The sequence below is a fragment of the Gobio gobio genome, assembly GCF_949357685.1.
Source record: "Gobio gobio genome assembly, chromosome: 7".
Lineage (NCBI taxonomy): Eukaryota > Metazoa > Chordata > Actinopteri > Cypriniformes > Gobionidae > Gobio > Gobio gobio.
The window spans coordinates 20,526,680-20,542,924 of NC_137103.1; the positions used below are offsets into that span (position 1 = coordinate 20,526,680).

General features: G+C 37.6%; 1 protein-coding gene across 7 annotated transcripts in view; it reads left to right on the forward strand.

The window, feature by feature from the left end:
• Positions 1-3,973: 3,973 nt before the first annotated feature.
• pde9aa (phosphodiesterase 9aa) overlaps positions 3,974-16,245 on the forward strand; it is a 45,071-nt gene continuing 32,799 nt past the window's right edge. For 2 of the 7 annotated variants that reach the window (XM_079821994.1, XM_079821997.1), the window contains exons 1-4: positions 3,988-4,207; positions 10,045-10,115; positions 10,387-10,464; positions 11,217-11,260. In XM_079821994.1, the coding sequence (XP_079678120.1) occupies positions 4,145-4,207; positions 10,045-10,115; positions 10,387-10,464; positions 11,217-11,260 (256 nt within the window). In that variant the 5' untranslated portion in view covers positions 3,988-4,144. Of the gene's footprint in view, positions 4,208-10,044; positions 10,116-10,386; positions 10,465-11,043; positions 11,261-16,245 lie in introns of those variants that run through there. The other 5 variants (XM_079821999.1, XM_079821998.1, XM_079821996.1 and 2 more) reach the window with 4 other exon arrangements.

Genomic DNA, 16,245 nt, shown 5'->3' on the forward strand with positions numbered 1-16,245 from the left:
GCTGAGTGCCATTATAAAGCTTGGAAGAGCCAGAATCCTGCCCTTGCGGGTCAAAATGACCTGAAGCCCTAAAATTATACTTATTTTCTTTTTTGTCCAGAAAGCTTATATCATTTCATTTTTATATTTTTTAAAGATTATTTTTATTTATTTACCTTTAAATTACTAGATTTGACCAATAAATAATATAATGTAAGCACATACTTCACATTCATTCTTAAATTCAAAATAATTCTCCAATACATGTAATAACCAGCTAAAATAAACTAAAAATATCTCATATTGGGTTAATTTGGCTGCCAACCTCTTGGAAAAAAATATGTTTCATGACTCTTGCCACTAGATGGCCTTATAGCTCTGTATGGAGCAAATGAGCTGTTCCGCTGGGTCCTAAAGTCTTTCTTGAATCTATCTCTTCAGTATGCATTCAGACACACATGTAGACATAAAATAAGTTTTAGCATTTTTCGTTTTAATTTTGATAATTTTTTTAGGGTTTCTAATATAGCTGCGTTTCCACTGCAGGAACTTTCCCCAGGAACTAGGAACTTTGGGGTGGTACTCAGGTACTCGGTGTGTTTCGACCGCAGGAACCAGGGTCTAAATGAAGTTCCGGGTAAATATTTCCCCCTCCGAATCATAGATATCTAGATATCTATGCTCCGAATGGCCCTGCTCCCGAGGTAGTACTTTTTCAAAGTTCATGAATTTTCGGGGGTGGGACTTGGGCGCTGAACATGCTGATTGGTTGAGTTCACGCAGCATTTTATTTCAACCAGCATTTTTAAAAGTCTTTTGCGAGGTTCGTTCTGCGTTCAGTAAATATCAGTCTTGCTCTTTCTGTCCGATGGTGCGCGTTCGTCTCAGCCATCTCATGGTCAATGTCCGTAATAATAGCTGATAATAACATACGTTGTCTTATTTTAAATCTAGCTTTACGAGCTTTCAGAATACGCTTTAGTATCAGTGCTCGTCTCTTTTCCGCCATTTTGTTAATTACATCTTTAGTAAACCAATACATAACCAGCAAAAGCAGCGCTGCTTGCATCTCCTCCACTTGTTATTGTTGCAGACAGTGTCGCGCAAAAATTATTATTGTCCGTCGCTGACTGGGAGGAGCAGTCGCACGCAGTCCCACGTCTCTGGACTAATTTGCCTAATCTTCACGGTACTTTAGACCGCAGTGGAAACGCAGACAGTAGCAGGTCTGGGGGGAAAAAAGTTCCTGTAAAAAAAGTTCCTGGTACAACTTGTTCCGGGTAATTTCGGTGGAAACGGGGCTTATGTATACTGAGGCATTCCATTCATTCCTAAAGGGTTCACACAAGTGACCCACAAGGGAAGGATTTGTTACTTTTTTTTTTATAACAACCCCATAAACTACTCGAATCCAGTCAATTTTATTTGTGTGTATTCGTGGTTCAAATGCGACAAAAGTACTGAGGTCTTGGACCACCCCGATGAACATGAGTTTCGGGTCAAAATGACCCAAGGGAAGGATGATGGTGTAATGCAAGGAATAGTGAATGAGGGTATAGGGGGCGATTTCAAACACAACTTGCATTTACAAACATTTGAGCACAAAATGGGTCATTCAAAAGAGCTCAGTGAATTCAAGCGTGGTACTGTAATAGGACGCCACCTTTACAATAAGTCAGTTTGTAGTCAGTTATTTCATCCCTGCTAGATATTCCACGGTCAACTCTAAATGTTATTATTGGAAAGTGGAAGCGTTTAGGAACAGCAGCAACGAAACAGAAGACCATGTCATTTCACAGAGGGGGGACTCCGAGTGCTGAGGCTCTGCTGAAGAGTTCCATACTTGCACTGGCATTAATATCAGCACAACAGCTGTGCGGCGGGAGCTTCACGGAGTGGGATTCCATTACTGTGCAGCTTCATGTGAGCCTTATATCACCAAGTACAGTGGCAAGCCTCGGATAGAGTGGTGTAAAGCTCGCCGACACTGACCTCTGGAGCAGGCGAGGCGTGTTCTCTGGAGTGACGAATCACTCTTCTCTGTCTGGAAGTCTGATGGACGAGTCTGGATTTGGCAGATACCAGTTGAACATTACCTGTCTGACTGCATTGTGCCAACTGTAAAGTTTGGTGAAGGAAGGATAATGGTATGGGGCTGTTTTTCAGGGGTTGGCTAGACCCCTTCCAGTGAAGGGAAATCTTTATGCTTCAGCATACTAAGACTTTGAGCTGACAATGCTTTGGGGAAGGCCCATTTCTATTCCAGCATGACTGTGCCCCAGTGCACAAAGCAAGGCCCATAAAGACATGGTTTGGATGAGTTTGTTGTGGAAGAACACCTGACCTCAACCCCATCGGACACCTTTAGGATGAACTAAAACAGAGACTATGAGCCAGGCCTTCTCATGCAGTTCCTGACCTCACAAATGCTCTACTGGATGAATGGACAAAAAGAGTAGAAGCTTCTTTTTACATAAAATAAATGGCCAGTGGAGCTCTAGCTCTAGATAATAAGATATTATACAGCCACACAGACACGGGTCTCCTCTTAAGAGGTCAGTGTGAGTCATTGAGTGCTTGAGTGTCCATATGCAGGTGACACATCAGTGCACACATACACAGACAGGTGGCATTCAGTCAATGAGAACAAAACAGATACAGTCTATGTTTGAAAGGATAAGTATTCCATGGTGTGTGAATTCATACATGCATATAATTGAGTATAATGAGCGTGTTTCAGTGCCTGGGTCATTACAGTTTAACAGATGATTCATTTGATTTGCCACAGGGAATCACACACTTCCCCTGAATGACTACAGCGCTGAACCCCGTCTGTTCATTTTGCCACCTCACTGCCCACATCACAGACTCACCTTCATGAATTCTTTATTCTGCCATCAAGTGTATCAGCAGTTCTCACATTATGTCAATGTTATTCCAACTACACCTTTTAAACTTATTTTTTTTTATTGTGATTTAAGGATGTTAAGATTTAATTTTGTGCTGTTTTTTTTTCTTCTAAGTACAAATTATGTTATTGAAGGTAGCCTAGTTAATTAAGAAAACATATCTTCAGTAAAACAGAATTGTACAATAAAGGAAAGGACTAGCAGGTCGGAAGGTTATATTGAGTGCACAGAAAAAAATCTGATTAAAAATATTTTAAAACATGTTCTGTTTTAAACAAATTAATTACAGATACAGTATAGGCTATGCAACTTTTGGCACTCAATCTGTTGAGATAAAAAAAACTGCATGCGTTTCGCTTTAGCGGAAAAACATTGTTTTGGTTGCGCTTCGGCTTTGCTCCTCTGCGCGGATGAATATTCGATGCACCGATGAACACATCTTATCGGAGCGGATGGATGTTTTGTTTAACTTTTTACAACGGCGATTCCACGGAAATTTGGCGTTTTGAATGATTCATGGTCGGTTTTCCCATTAGTTCATTATGACAAAAAGTTAACTTTTGCTTTACAAGCCATCTTGAATGATTGTTAAACTGTTTCTTCTCTCACACTCGACGGTATTAGTTACTTTTCACACAGTAAATGGCGTGGCATGCAATTTCCCGCGAAATCCGACCCAACATCTCTAAAATGTAAGTCATTATTATAGGTTTACCTAAGTGTATTTTGATGAATGTCACATTTGGAAATATTTATTTTTTTCCACTTTATCTGTAATAACATTTTGGTATGCCTATTCTAATAAATTAGCATATACATTTGCTAATAGATTTCGTGTAGAAATAGAAATCTGCTAATAGAAAATGAAGTAGAATTGCTTTCGCCTTTATGTTCACCTCATATTAGAAAAATCTTTTTTTTTTTTTGGGGGGGGGGGGGGGGGGGGGGGGTTAATATTTAATTCAATATACAATAGGAATGCTGCTGCATGACCCTTTCACACTGCATCCTCGCGCGTCCTTGTATGGCTCGGTTACTATGGAGATCATAAGGAGAGCGCGTGCGTTTTTTCTCTTTTTGCGCGTGCACTAGTGGGAGTGAAGGGGGCGCGATGAGTTGAGAGATCAGTGGCAATGAGCAGCACGGTCTCTGCGTTATTAAATCTCTTCCATTTCAAAGAAACAGGCAGAACTTTATATTAGCACCGAACGGGAGCCGATAGTCCAGGGCAGTGAACGGAGCGAGAGTGGGACGAGATGGGCAGCGCGTCTTCGGCGTATCGGATGATATACCTGGACGTGGATGGACGGGTTCAGAAGGTAAAACGCTCGAGTGACGCGCAAACTCTCACTACATGCATGGCATTGTGTTGGGGGAGTAGAGACAGCACACAATTCACGATTGAACTGTTTTTAGAAAGTTAAAAGCCATTTTATTATCTGTAGAATTATTACGAAGGAATAAACATGATATATGGGTAAACATACATTATATAAACATAATGATTATTAGTTAAAACTGGTTTAAGAATGTTGAATTTTGAATTCTCTTTTGATTAACTATTAGGCTATACATACATTTTGTGCAGCTATTATATATATATATATATATATATATATATATATATATATATATATATATATATATATATATATATATATATATATATACATACATACATACATACATACATACATACATACATACATACATACAATTTCATAAAATGTCAGAATAAAACAAAATAAAAAAACTATAAAATATACTATACAAATACTATATATACTAAAACTACTATATATATATATATATATATATATATATATATATATATATATATATATATATATATATATATATATATATACATACACACAATTTCATAAAATGTCAGAATAAAACGAAAATAAAAATAATTTATGTAACAACTCCACGTAATATGAACCTTTTAAGGGCAAGTCTCTCATTTTAATTATTTTAATCTTGTATAATCACTTTTAATCTTTTTGTTGTTGTTAGGTTTATTAGTAGAAAACAATCTTAATAAATATTGAACCACTGATTATTGAAAATGGATATTTGTGATCTAAAGACATTTTAATTCAAAATTTAAATTTACAGAAGCATGTTAAATTCTCTTTTTAATGAACAACTTTTAGTGCCATGCCCTTAAGGAGAAAGCTAAATGAATTGGGAAACTGTCAATGCTCTTACTACTTTAAATACATCCTTGCATATTAAAACATTTAGCAATTACAATGTGCAATGTTGTGTTTAAAGATACTAACTCTCTTAAAGAATGTTTAAAATCTGAAAGAAATTTACTTGAAAACTCGCCTTTTGAAAATGGAAAACATAAATTTGCAGACTGATTCAACTATATGGCTCTGGAGATTATTTATGTTACATAATAGTTTTTTTTCTGTTTTTGAATTTACCGTCCATCTATAACAGAGTTTAAACATGTATAGTCTGAGTAAATAATTTTTCCTCATTTCCACTGATCTGTGTTAGTGAACTGTACATTTCCTCTTCCACTCTTAATTGCACCCTCTTTTTCAATGTCTCCTGTTTGCCTACATAAAACATTTGATTAGTTTTTACACACTGAGGCGAGCACCCTGTATGTGATGCTTCGTCACGTTATAAAACTCAGCCAGTATGTCATGTTTTCAGAAGTCTGTTTCAAATCTGTCAGAACAGCTGGTCTGATTTCCTTTAATAATGTTTCTAATTAAATAGATTAGGCATGGTCGATATATTATCAGTTAATTTACAGGTATCCAAGTAACAGTCAGTTATCTTCAGACTTTATATTAAGTGTCTTAACTACTACGGTGTGTAATTGCACTATAAATTATGCTATTGGATATAAAAAATTGCTGTGGGTGCCAGAAGTTCACTGTAAAAATACATAAACAATGTTTACAGGATGGCATATTGGTGCCTTTATTATTTTACAACGTATAACCCTAAGTTTCATTAAGTCATTCAATGTTAAATATACCAATCTACTTGAGCAATCTTAATCTACCAACAACCTGAATTGGCTTTTTTCCCCCCCTGTGGGACAGAATCATTGAATTCAGTCATAAAAACAGAATTTACATTTTTGATGAATAAATAAAAAGCAGGTCAGTACACTAAAATCAAATCGTGAAATAGACTAGTGTCTGTGAATATTAAACTGCAAAAGACTATTTAAATATGAATCCTGCATATTTTGCATTTCTCTGTGTGAGTGAATGGCGCAGACATGCGGTTTCATTTACCACGCACACACACACACACACACTGAAGCACACGTGACGCTTGCAGTGTTTTCAGCCTCTGCCGCCTCGCTATGCGAGGACAATCTTGCATGAACTTTATCTCCAGAGCCGTTCTGAGAGTCACTTCATCAGCAGTTTACTGTTTCATTTGAGCAAAACTATCGTCGTATCATAAACACAGAAACTCAAAAGTCTTCATGGCAACCTGTCAAAATAAAAGTTGTTGTTTTTATGAATTTAATTAGTTAGACATGCTTTTTGATTATTACTAAACCATTCAAATGGAATCCAGAAAAAGTCAAGTGGAAATACCAGTTTAATTCAGCTATATATGTTTCAACCAGAAACTGATTAAGAAAAAGTGGAAGAGTGAATTATACAGGCTCATATACAAATTGATGCATCAGAAGGGTAATGCGTTTTATGTAACGCTGGACACATAACAGTTATTAATATGATTAGCCTTTTTCTTCACTACATTATCAAACAGCTAATAATGTGTTGCTAATGTTACACAAACCGTGTTCCCATTCGCCATCTCAGTCAGAGCTGCCTTCTAAAAATCAGCATCCTTAGAAAACACTTTGAACATCATAGAACGTCAGTGGAGAAATGCATATAGTTCATCATAACATCATAATATACAACGATCAGGCATAACATTATGACATGTGAAGTGAATTACACTGATTGTCTTTTAATCACGGCACCTGTTAGTGTGTGGGATATATTAGGCGGCAAGTGAACATTTTGTCCTCAAAGTTGATGTGTTATAAGCAGGGAAAATGGGCAAGCGGAAGGATTTGAGCGAGTTTGACATGGGCCAAATTGTGATGGTTAGACGACTGGGTCAGAGCATCTCCAAAACTGCAGCTCTTGTGGGGTGTTCCCAGTCTGCAGTGGTCAGTATCTATCAAAAGTGGTACAAGGAAGGAACAGTGGAGAACCGGCGACAGGGTCATCATGGGTGGCCAAGGCTCATTGATGCACGTGGGGAGCGAAGGCTGGGCTGTGTTGTCTGATCAAACAGACGAGCTACTGTAGCTCATATTGCTCAAGAAGTTAATGCTGGTTCTGATAGAAAGGTGTCAGAATGCACAGTGCATCGCAGTTTGTTGAGTATGGGGCTGCATAGACGCAGACCAGTCAGGGTGCTCATGCTGACCCCTGTCTCAATCCAATCGAGCATCTGTGGGATGTGCTGAACAAACAAGTCCGATCCATGGAGGCCCCACCTCGCAACTTACAGGACTTAAAGGATCTACTGCTAACATCTTGGTGCCAGATACCACAGCACACCTTCAGGGGTCAAGTGGAGTCCATGCCTCAATGGGTCAGGGCTGTTTTGGCAGCAAAAGGGGGAGCAACACAATATTAGGTTATGCCTGATCGGTGTACATCATATGCATAATTCACCTGCTAATGCTACATTGCTAAATGTACCCGATTTTTCATATCAACAGAAAAATGTACCGGTATGGCTTCTCTTGAGACTCCCCTGCTTCACAGCATAGTTATTGATATGCTAAATCTCGCCCGCACATTGACGTGATTGGTTACAAGGTAGTTTGTGATGTAGAGAACACCTGCGATTTCAAAACGCGTCATTTTTCACTGCTGTTTTAAGGAGAAAATACTCCGAAATTATGTGGACTTAGAATTTGCTCATGGTTTGTCTTGAAGCATATTAAAAATATCTCATATGAACAACATTAAAAACTTGATTTTCACCACAGGAGGACTCGGTTCTGCAGAGTTTAGCTCCAACCTGCCTCAACACACCTGCCTGGAAGTTTCTAGTATGCCTAAAAAAAAAAAAACCTAGTAAGGCCTTGATTAGCTGGTTCAGGTGTGTTTGGGGTTTGAGCTGAACTTTGCAGGACAGTGGCCCTCCAGGAGCAGGATTTGACACCCCTGCATTAAAATGTATTAGGTGAAAAAGGTAAGTACATAGAAGTTTGTGACCAAGTAATTAATTGCAACAAATGAGTGTGTTTTGCATACATTAGAGTAAAATCTGGGTTTTGTTCTTTTAGTTACAAATGTGCATCTGCTTGCCATTGTTCAGCTTTGGCACAAGAACAAAATAATCAGCATATAAAAGCCTAGAACACAAAGAAAAACAAAAGGACATTTTAATGAGCAGATCTGTGTATCCACTCCACTGCACACACACGACACTGTATATTACAGGAGAAGTGGCAAAATATCATGTATTTTGTTTTAGTCTAGCTCTAGTGCAACTGTATATCTTCAGGCCTTTTTCTAAAATCTCACATTGTCCCTCGAAGATGCTAGAAAGTTCTCTCCACTGTTAAAATTAAGCTAATATGGCTGATTTATTTTTGCTCTGTGATTGGTGGTACATCATTTTATTGTCTCTTTTCTCCAAGGCGATTAGTTGTGGGTTTTATGTTTCATCTTTGACAAAGTGCTCCATTAGAAGCTCTTTTTTAGACACTAATAAGTATTTCTTATCTTTGAACTCAGAACCTGCAATTGTATTAGGAAACAATTCCCTTTCTCTCTCTTTCTCCCACTCTTTTGCTCATTCTCATCTGTCTTTCAAGCTCTAAGACTTATTATTTTTCCCTCTTCTTTCATTCGGTCTGTCAGCTGCACCCCCTTCATTGTCTTTTTTTTGTGTGTATGTCACCTGTTTTTGCTGTCCTGTTGTGTTGTAAGTGGGTCAGAGTGCTCAGCATCAGGACTGACACTACATGCAAATGATGGATGACAGCACTTGGCCTTGGCTTTGTGCAGAGTTTCGAATAATTAATAAATAATCTGTAATGGTCAGCATCATATATCGAAACCAGGAAGATAATCATAGTCAGGTTGATTCCGCCTCATAGGTGATTTTAAAGAAACATGTGGTTTTTAATGAAGAGATTACAAAAAAAGTGTTAAACTGTATTATTATTATTATCACTGTAATTACTTTCTCCTAATTTTGAAAGATTTCTGCTATTTTGTGCTTGCCGATTGCCCAGAATGTATAAATTCTTCTATAAAAAGTGTTAAAAATCTGGGAAATTGTTCTTTGAACTTCTTCACAAGAGTGTAAAAACTATATTTTCAAATCATTTTGCATTTATGTCTACCATTTGTAAGATTTTTATAACCACGAACTGCTGTCCTTAATACTGCTGTCATTATTACCATGCCATGCATTTTAGAAAATTTGCAGAATACTTTATATTTGGTTTTCTTGGAATGATAATAAAAAGTAACTGGGCAGCATATTTCTGCCAGGACGGCATATAGACTATTTGAAAATAAGAAATGTAATACATTTTATGATTTTGACATCAAAGTCTGAAAATTGCTTCATTAGGTATCATTACCGAAACTGTACAGTATTTGATCATTTTAATTCAGAAACAAATTCATTTTTAAATTCCATTGACATGTAACTTGTGTAAGTGAAAAATGTTATTACCATGATGTGTGAAGGTAATGACAATTTTCACTTTTTGGAGAAAAATGTATTTATACAGTCCTTTATACATATGAAGTTTCAAAGCAGCTTCACGTTAATAAACAGAAAAATAACTGTTGATAATCTAAAATTCATCAAATATAAAGTGAGTTCAGTATTGATTCATTTTAGTTCAATAACAGTGTCGATTTTGCAGTGTTGAAGTTAGTATCATTATCCAGCTCAATTCAGTCAAATAGTGTGCTCATCCGATCAAAATTGCAGTGTCAGTGCAGTTAAACTGATAATATTCTAAATATATATTTAATACTGAATATTAATTGTGTTTCAAACCCCATGATCAGATCTTTTTCATCTTTAACATAGCATGAAGAAGTTTCCTTTTTCAAGATTTGAAGTAGTTAGTTTTAGAGATACTGAACAGACATTGTGTTTCTTTTAGGTGGTGTTCAGCCGTTTCTGCAGCCCATGTGATATAAAGGAGTTATTCTGCACTGCCACAGGGCTTGCCAGGTACAGTATGATGCGTGCGTGTGTGTGTGTGTGGGCGCGTATGCACATGTTTTTGACAAATTAAAATGTAAAAATGCAGAAAGTTTTGTGTGATGTGTAGGTAGGGGTAGGGTTAGTGTAAGGGGATAGAATATACAGTTTGTTCAGCATAAAAACCAATACGTCTATGGAAAGTCCCCACAAAGTTAGCGAACCAGACATGTGTGTGCGGTTAAAGTGTTCCCACTTTTGAAGTGCTCCCATATTTAGAGAATGTGTCTGCTGCTGACAGGAACACCACCATTTCCCTTCTGGACTCAACAGGAGCAATGGTCTCCATCGACCCCACAATGCCAAACAACTCAGAGAGGTAACTTTGCCCCCATCCCATTTATAAACATAAATGCAGTGCTTTTAAACTTTAAAAGTGGCTTATATATATGCAGTAGGGCTCTGAATCAGTTTGACAGACAAATGTCTAGGCCTAAACAACATCTAATTTAGTCAGAATCTCAAGATTTAATTACAAATGCTCCACCATATGGTGTTTTTATTTTTATATATACGAGTCATTTTATTACTTTTTTATATGGACCTTTTTTCTACAGGTTAGTTCTGAAAAGTGATGGCCAAACTTTTTGGTGTATTTGAACTGTCTTTGCATGCATTCCCTGTTTTAGCTAACAGCAAATACTAAATGTTGGAGATTTTATAATATAAAACCAATGAGCCAATCTAACACCAATTTGCACACTAAGGAAAAAAAATAGACACAGATAAAACATAAAGACGCAGTTCAAACATTCAGAGGTGAGACGCCCAGTAAAGTAGCCTACTGTCTGTGCCTTATCTGTTGGTTATATGGAAATCTGCCCTACATGCTAGACAAACAATGGATGGCGGCCAGATAAAGATAAAGGGGAAGTCACTCTTTGAGAGTCCATTCACCAGTCACAATCACAATGGGCGGCCATAGGAGTAGACATCTTGGATAGTAATACTACAGAAAACGGCATCTCTCGTGAGGAGTAACTTGACTGTCATTTAGGCAGAGGGGACGTGTTTTAGTGTGGCGCCAACTGCTTTGTAACTGCGTTTGTGTGTCCTAATGTGTTTTTGAAGGTTGCCGTACAAAGTGGTGCCCATAACTGGCGGACAACTTGCAGGTAAGTGTCAGATGTTCTGCATGTTATGTCATTTCACATCCCCTAAATGTTTATGTATGTATGAATCACATGTTCAACACTGTGCTTTCACTGATAGTGTTTACATTCCGATTGAAATGAGAAAATGGAGTTTGTTTTATTATGAAGACCGAAAGAGCTCTAGAGTGATCACTCATATGTTCTCAAATCTCCATAAATGGAGTGTGTGGAAAGCTGCGTGTGAGCACAAGAGCGACTCCATTTATCATTGTGGGAACACTCCTGCAGCGGGGGTGGACTGCAGTCTTTTCAATCTATCTGTGTTATCATAAGCAGAAAAGTGATTATAACTTTTTATTGATTTCAAAGCAAACTCAGATATACAAGTTTCTTTTTTTGGACAGATTCTCTGATTCATCTGCATTCCAGGGCGATTTCTCAGCAGATTTATTGTCAACGCCATGTAGTTTTTCTGCTTTGTTTTTCAATATCCCATCAGTTATGCACAAATACTGTGGGTATTTTTTTTACTACCATGATACTGTTTCTGCAGTATATGCATACTGTGCATAGTATGCACATTTTATATATGCATGGACTATTTTGTGAAAATCTGCAGTATTAGAGCACACGTTTTCAGTTGGCTATTGTTGGTGAAGAAAAAATGAGTGGAAATAATATACTTAAGTGCAGACTGAATGTAATGTTCTCGGACACCTAATTGTATGGTAAATGCAATTTTGTCAATATGATGTCAAAGTGTGCAGAACGCGTCCTGAAAAGTTAAAGTCCCCCTGTAGTCAATAATTGTATCCCTTAAAACTCATCTTTGATCACCAAAATTACACAGGCTATTTAAACGTTTTTTGTTTTTGTTTTTCTGTGAAAAAAATGTCTTCATGCCTTAAAGGTGCAGTGTGTACTATTTATGAGGATCTATTGACAGAAATGCAATATAATATACATAACTATGTTTTCAGTGGTGTATAAAGACCTTACATAATGTACCGTTATGTTTTTATAATCTTAGAATGAGCCATTTCTATCTACATACACTGCGGGTCCCCTTACAGTGAAATCGCAATTTTGCGCCGTAATGTTTCTACAGTAGCCCTAAACGGACAAGCTGCTCTACAGAACGCTAGTCACTCTCTCCGACGACTGTATTTTTGTCCTGTGCCGGCCCCCGTAGCTGAATGTAACGATACACCAAGCGGCAACCTCCCACAGTTTCTCTTGAAGCCAATACGGAAGTGACTTAAACTGCAATTCATCAACTGGCCACTAGAGACAGGCTCCAGAATGGAGCAGAATCTCATTGAGCCCCATATTAAAATGCCCAACTTTACAGCAGAAGAACATGTTTACAGCCTGGTACAAATTGTTTTGGTCTATACGGCTAATTTTGCCCTACATGACAACTGTGAGGGGGGTGAATTTTTTTATAACTCATTCGTTTACATTATATAAAGCCTTAAAGTTCTGCATAATTAAGGGCGTGGTCACTTTGAGTGACAGGTGGATAGCCGTTTATCTGCTGCCTGTTAGTCATCGCGTCACCTCAGCTCCGCCCACGTCCCGCCTTTTTGCCCATTTTCTGTTATCCGGGAGTGACGCGCTGCCAAGATGGCAACGGCCAGCTCGTCCCTACTTTACGCTTCAAAACTGCTCTTCAGAATCCTATGGGTGACGTCACGGACACTACGTCCATATTTTTTTACAGTCTATGCTATACACCCTTGCTTCAATTAGTATACGCGGATCCATGAATATGCAAATTTCCCCGCCTCCACTCACACACACCAGCTCAGAGATCCACTCGGCTAACTTTCCTGTAGTAAACGCTGCACGCACCAGACACATAACGGTAATTAATATGATTAGCCTTTTTCTTGACTACGTTATCAAACTGCTAATAATGTGTTGCTAATGTTACACAAACCATGTTCCCGTTCATCATCTCAGTCTGCCTTCTTAAAATCAGCATCCTTAGAAACACTTTGAACATCATAGAACGCCAGTGGAGAAAGGCATATAGTTCATCATAAAATCGTTTATATCTGGGATTTTATATCTGGAATTCAGAACGAGGAAGTATACAGGATGTTGTCATCCAGAAGGGCAGGTGTTATGATCATGTAATATGACAGATCTAGACCGAATGAGCGCTCTCTGACTCATAACACGTGCACCTGGAAGAGAACAAATACACAGAGTTCTGTATGCTGTTTCAAGATCTCATAATTAATAATGAAATAATTTTCTGTATAAAGAAATATGAAGTAAACATGTGAGAATAAATCTGTTCTCAGACACCATTGATAACAAGAACTCATCATGCATTCTCTTCTCCCTTCCAGAATACTTTTTTGCACTTTTTTTACACTGTTTTTTTTAAAAAGTGCCACCAATCTCTCTCTTTTGTGCAACAGCAGCGGCTCCAGGGATGTGATGTAAAGCTCAAAACTAATTGGACTGCCTGTTTCAGCGCGGGGCAACAGAGGAGAAAATTGACACACTGGAAAATTGAAATCTCGCTTTGTTGTGCCGCGATTAATCGCGCCCGGTCTGAAAAGCTCAATAGAGATCTATTGTTTCGATTCAAGAGCATCATCGCGTCGTACATTTGTGACGCTTAATCACACTCAATGTCAAAGGCCCTTTACAATTACAGTCAAGTACTTTACATGTACTTTGGTTGGCTTTGTTAGTCAGCACATCAAAATAAGTGTACTTAATAACTTTATTATTTAAACTGTTCTTTAAAGTAATACTTTTCATCTGAAATCTGAATGAAATAGAAATCTTTTGTAACACTATTATTATAACACTATTTGAATATGTGTGAAATCTGCCATCTGGCATGTACACACCAGGGTAGGAGCTAAAATGGCACCAAAATGTATTAAAATGATCCCAAAATCCAAAGTAATGTTGCAAAAATGTCTCCGTATAAGGTCTTGTTTTTAATATTTATAAGCAATACCACATGAGCAAAAGAGCGCTGTTTTCCCGACTTTCAGCATATTTGCAAATGTATAGATATTATATGATTTTTTATACAACAGTTCAATAAACAAGAAGTTAATATTAGGTGACTTACATTTTAGACAAAATATTGTCAATATTGTCTGTTTTTGCTCTATTTTGCCAACGAAGGCCATTGCATGTCTCCGAGCAAAACAGTGATGTTTGATTACTGAATAAATCCGCGTTTTTGAATGAATCGTCTAATGAATTGCTTAACAACTCGCTCATCACTGCCTTTGTCCCTGAATGAATCTGCCATTTTAAAATAATTTGACTGAATGATTCGGTGACTCACTCATTACAGTTTTTCTCAGTCGCTTTGGTACATTTCTCGAATCATCCTCGACATTTGCAAAACAGTAAGTCCATTTCTCAAAACAATTCGTACAAATAGCAAAACATCATGGATTACCTTTAAAAGCCAGTCTCTTGCTCAAAATCCTTAGTTCATCTCTCAAAAGTAAATATCTGTGTCAATGAACATGTCAGTGCCATTATAATGACAAATCCTTGTGTCATTGTGTATGAATAAGACAGTCAAATTGCTTAGTCATATTGTCAATATAACTGTACTCTGGAGGGATGTTCTGATGTAAATATGGCTAAAATTTTGATGACAATTATTGTAAATTGTAGGTTACACCTTAGTGTATGTGGGAGTTTGAATGCAAGAGACTGGACAAGATTCACATTTACGCTTTTACTGTTTGTACTGTAATTTGTTGACAGACCATGTCATTGCGATACAGAAAGGAAAAGACAGCACTGCATAGCACAAAGAAAAAAAAACAGAAAAACAAAAGTAGAAATGTGAACGTCTAATGAAAATGTATAGAAATATGCTTGACATTTTATGACAACTTGTTCAACCATTTTGCATGTAAAGACTTATGTTATGAACTAATGCCTAAATGTTGTGGGGGGTGAGACTATTCAACACAGACCCATTATAATACATTTTGATCAACATGACATAACCAGAGCAAATTATAATGTAGGAAACAGCAGAGAATTGTACATAATCATTTGCATGGATGTACCAAAGCATTTGCAACTTGTTCAAAGAAATGAGAAACTGCTTTTTTGATGTGCACAAGTGACACAATGATGTGAAGATTGAACAGGTAGCTTTGAGAATTTCAATTCTGATCTGAGAAATGTACCAAAGCGACTGAGAAAAACTGTAAGACAGTGATTTGCTGCCACCTACTGGCGGTTTTAGTATTGTTTCATTTTAGCTGAGGTCCTGAGAGTTCTGGTTAAAGAGATGCATTTATAAATAAATAATATGGTTAAAGAGATGCATAAAGAGAATGCATTTATAAATAGACCATTAAAGGTGCTCTAAGCGATCCTGGGTGGAGTAACTTCTTGTTGACGTTCGAAGTGTTGTCAAACAAAACAGAGGCTAGCTAGACCCTCCCTCCTCCTCCGGAGTTCTCGCCACCTTTCGAAGGCTTTTCTGATGTAAATTCGGGACTTTGCGCGTTCCTTCTCCTTTTCCCTTTTCGTTGCAAGTTGTTCATCAAAATGTTGTCTCTTTGGTCGAGTGTCGGCCATATCAAAATCATATAATTCGAACTTCCCTCTTTATGCTTCTCTCTTCTACACACACCCCTTCATGTGCACGCGCACTAACCCCAAACCTCAACCCCCAAATCATTCTTGTCGGTTATTGGCTGGAGCACTGTTTATTATGTTTCGTTGTCCAGACTGCCCAAGTTTGTTTTTGTTGCCGTTTGTGGAGCTTGTGCTGACTACAGAGACTGCGTTTTTTACAGTGTGTTCAGGGGACAGGCAGCTAGTGGATAGTACGGAGATGTTGGCTGTATGTGACAAAAAATGTTTCGCCTAAAAAACGTGTGACATTGCTTATAGCACCTTTAAGAGTGAAATATGAGATAACATTGTTAAAGCTGCGGTCCGTAACTTTTTGCGCTCTAGCGGTTAATAAACAGAACTGCATGCATCTTGCG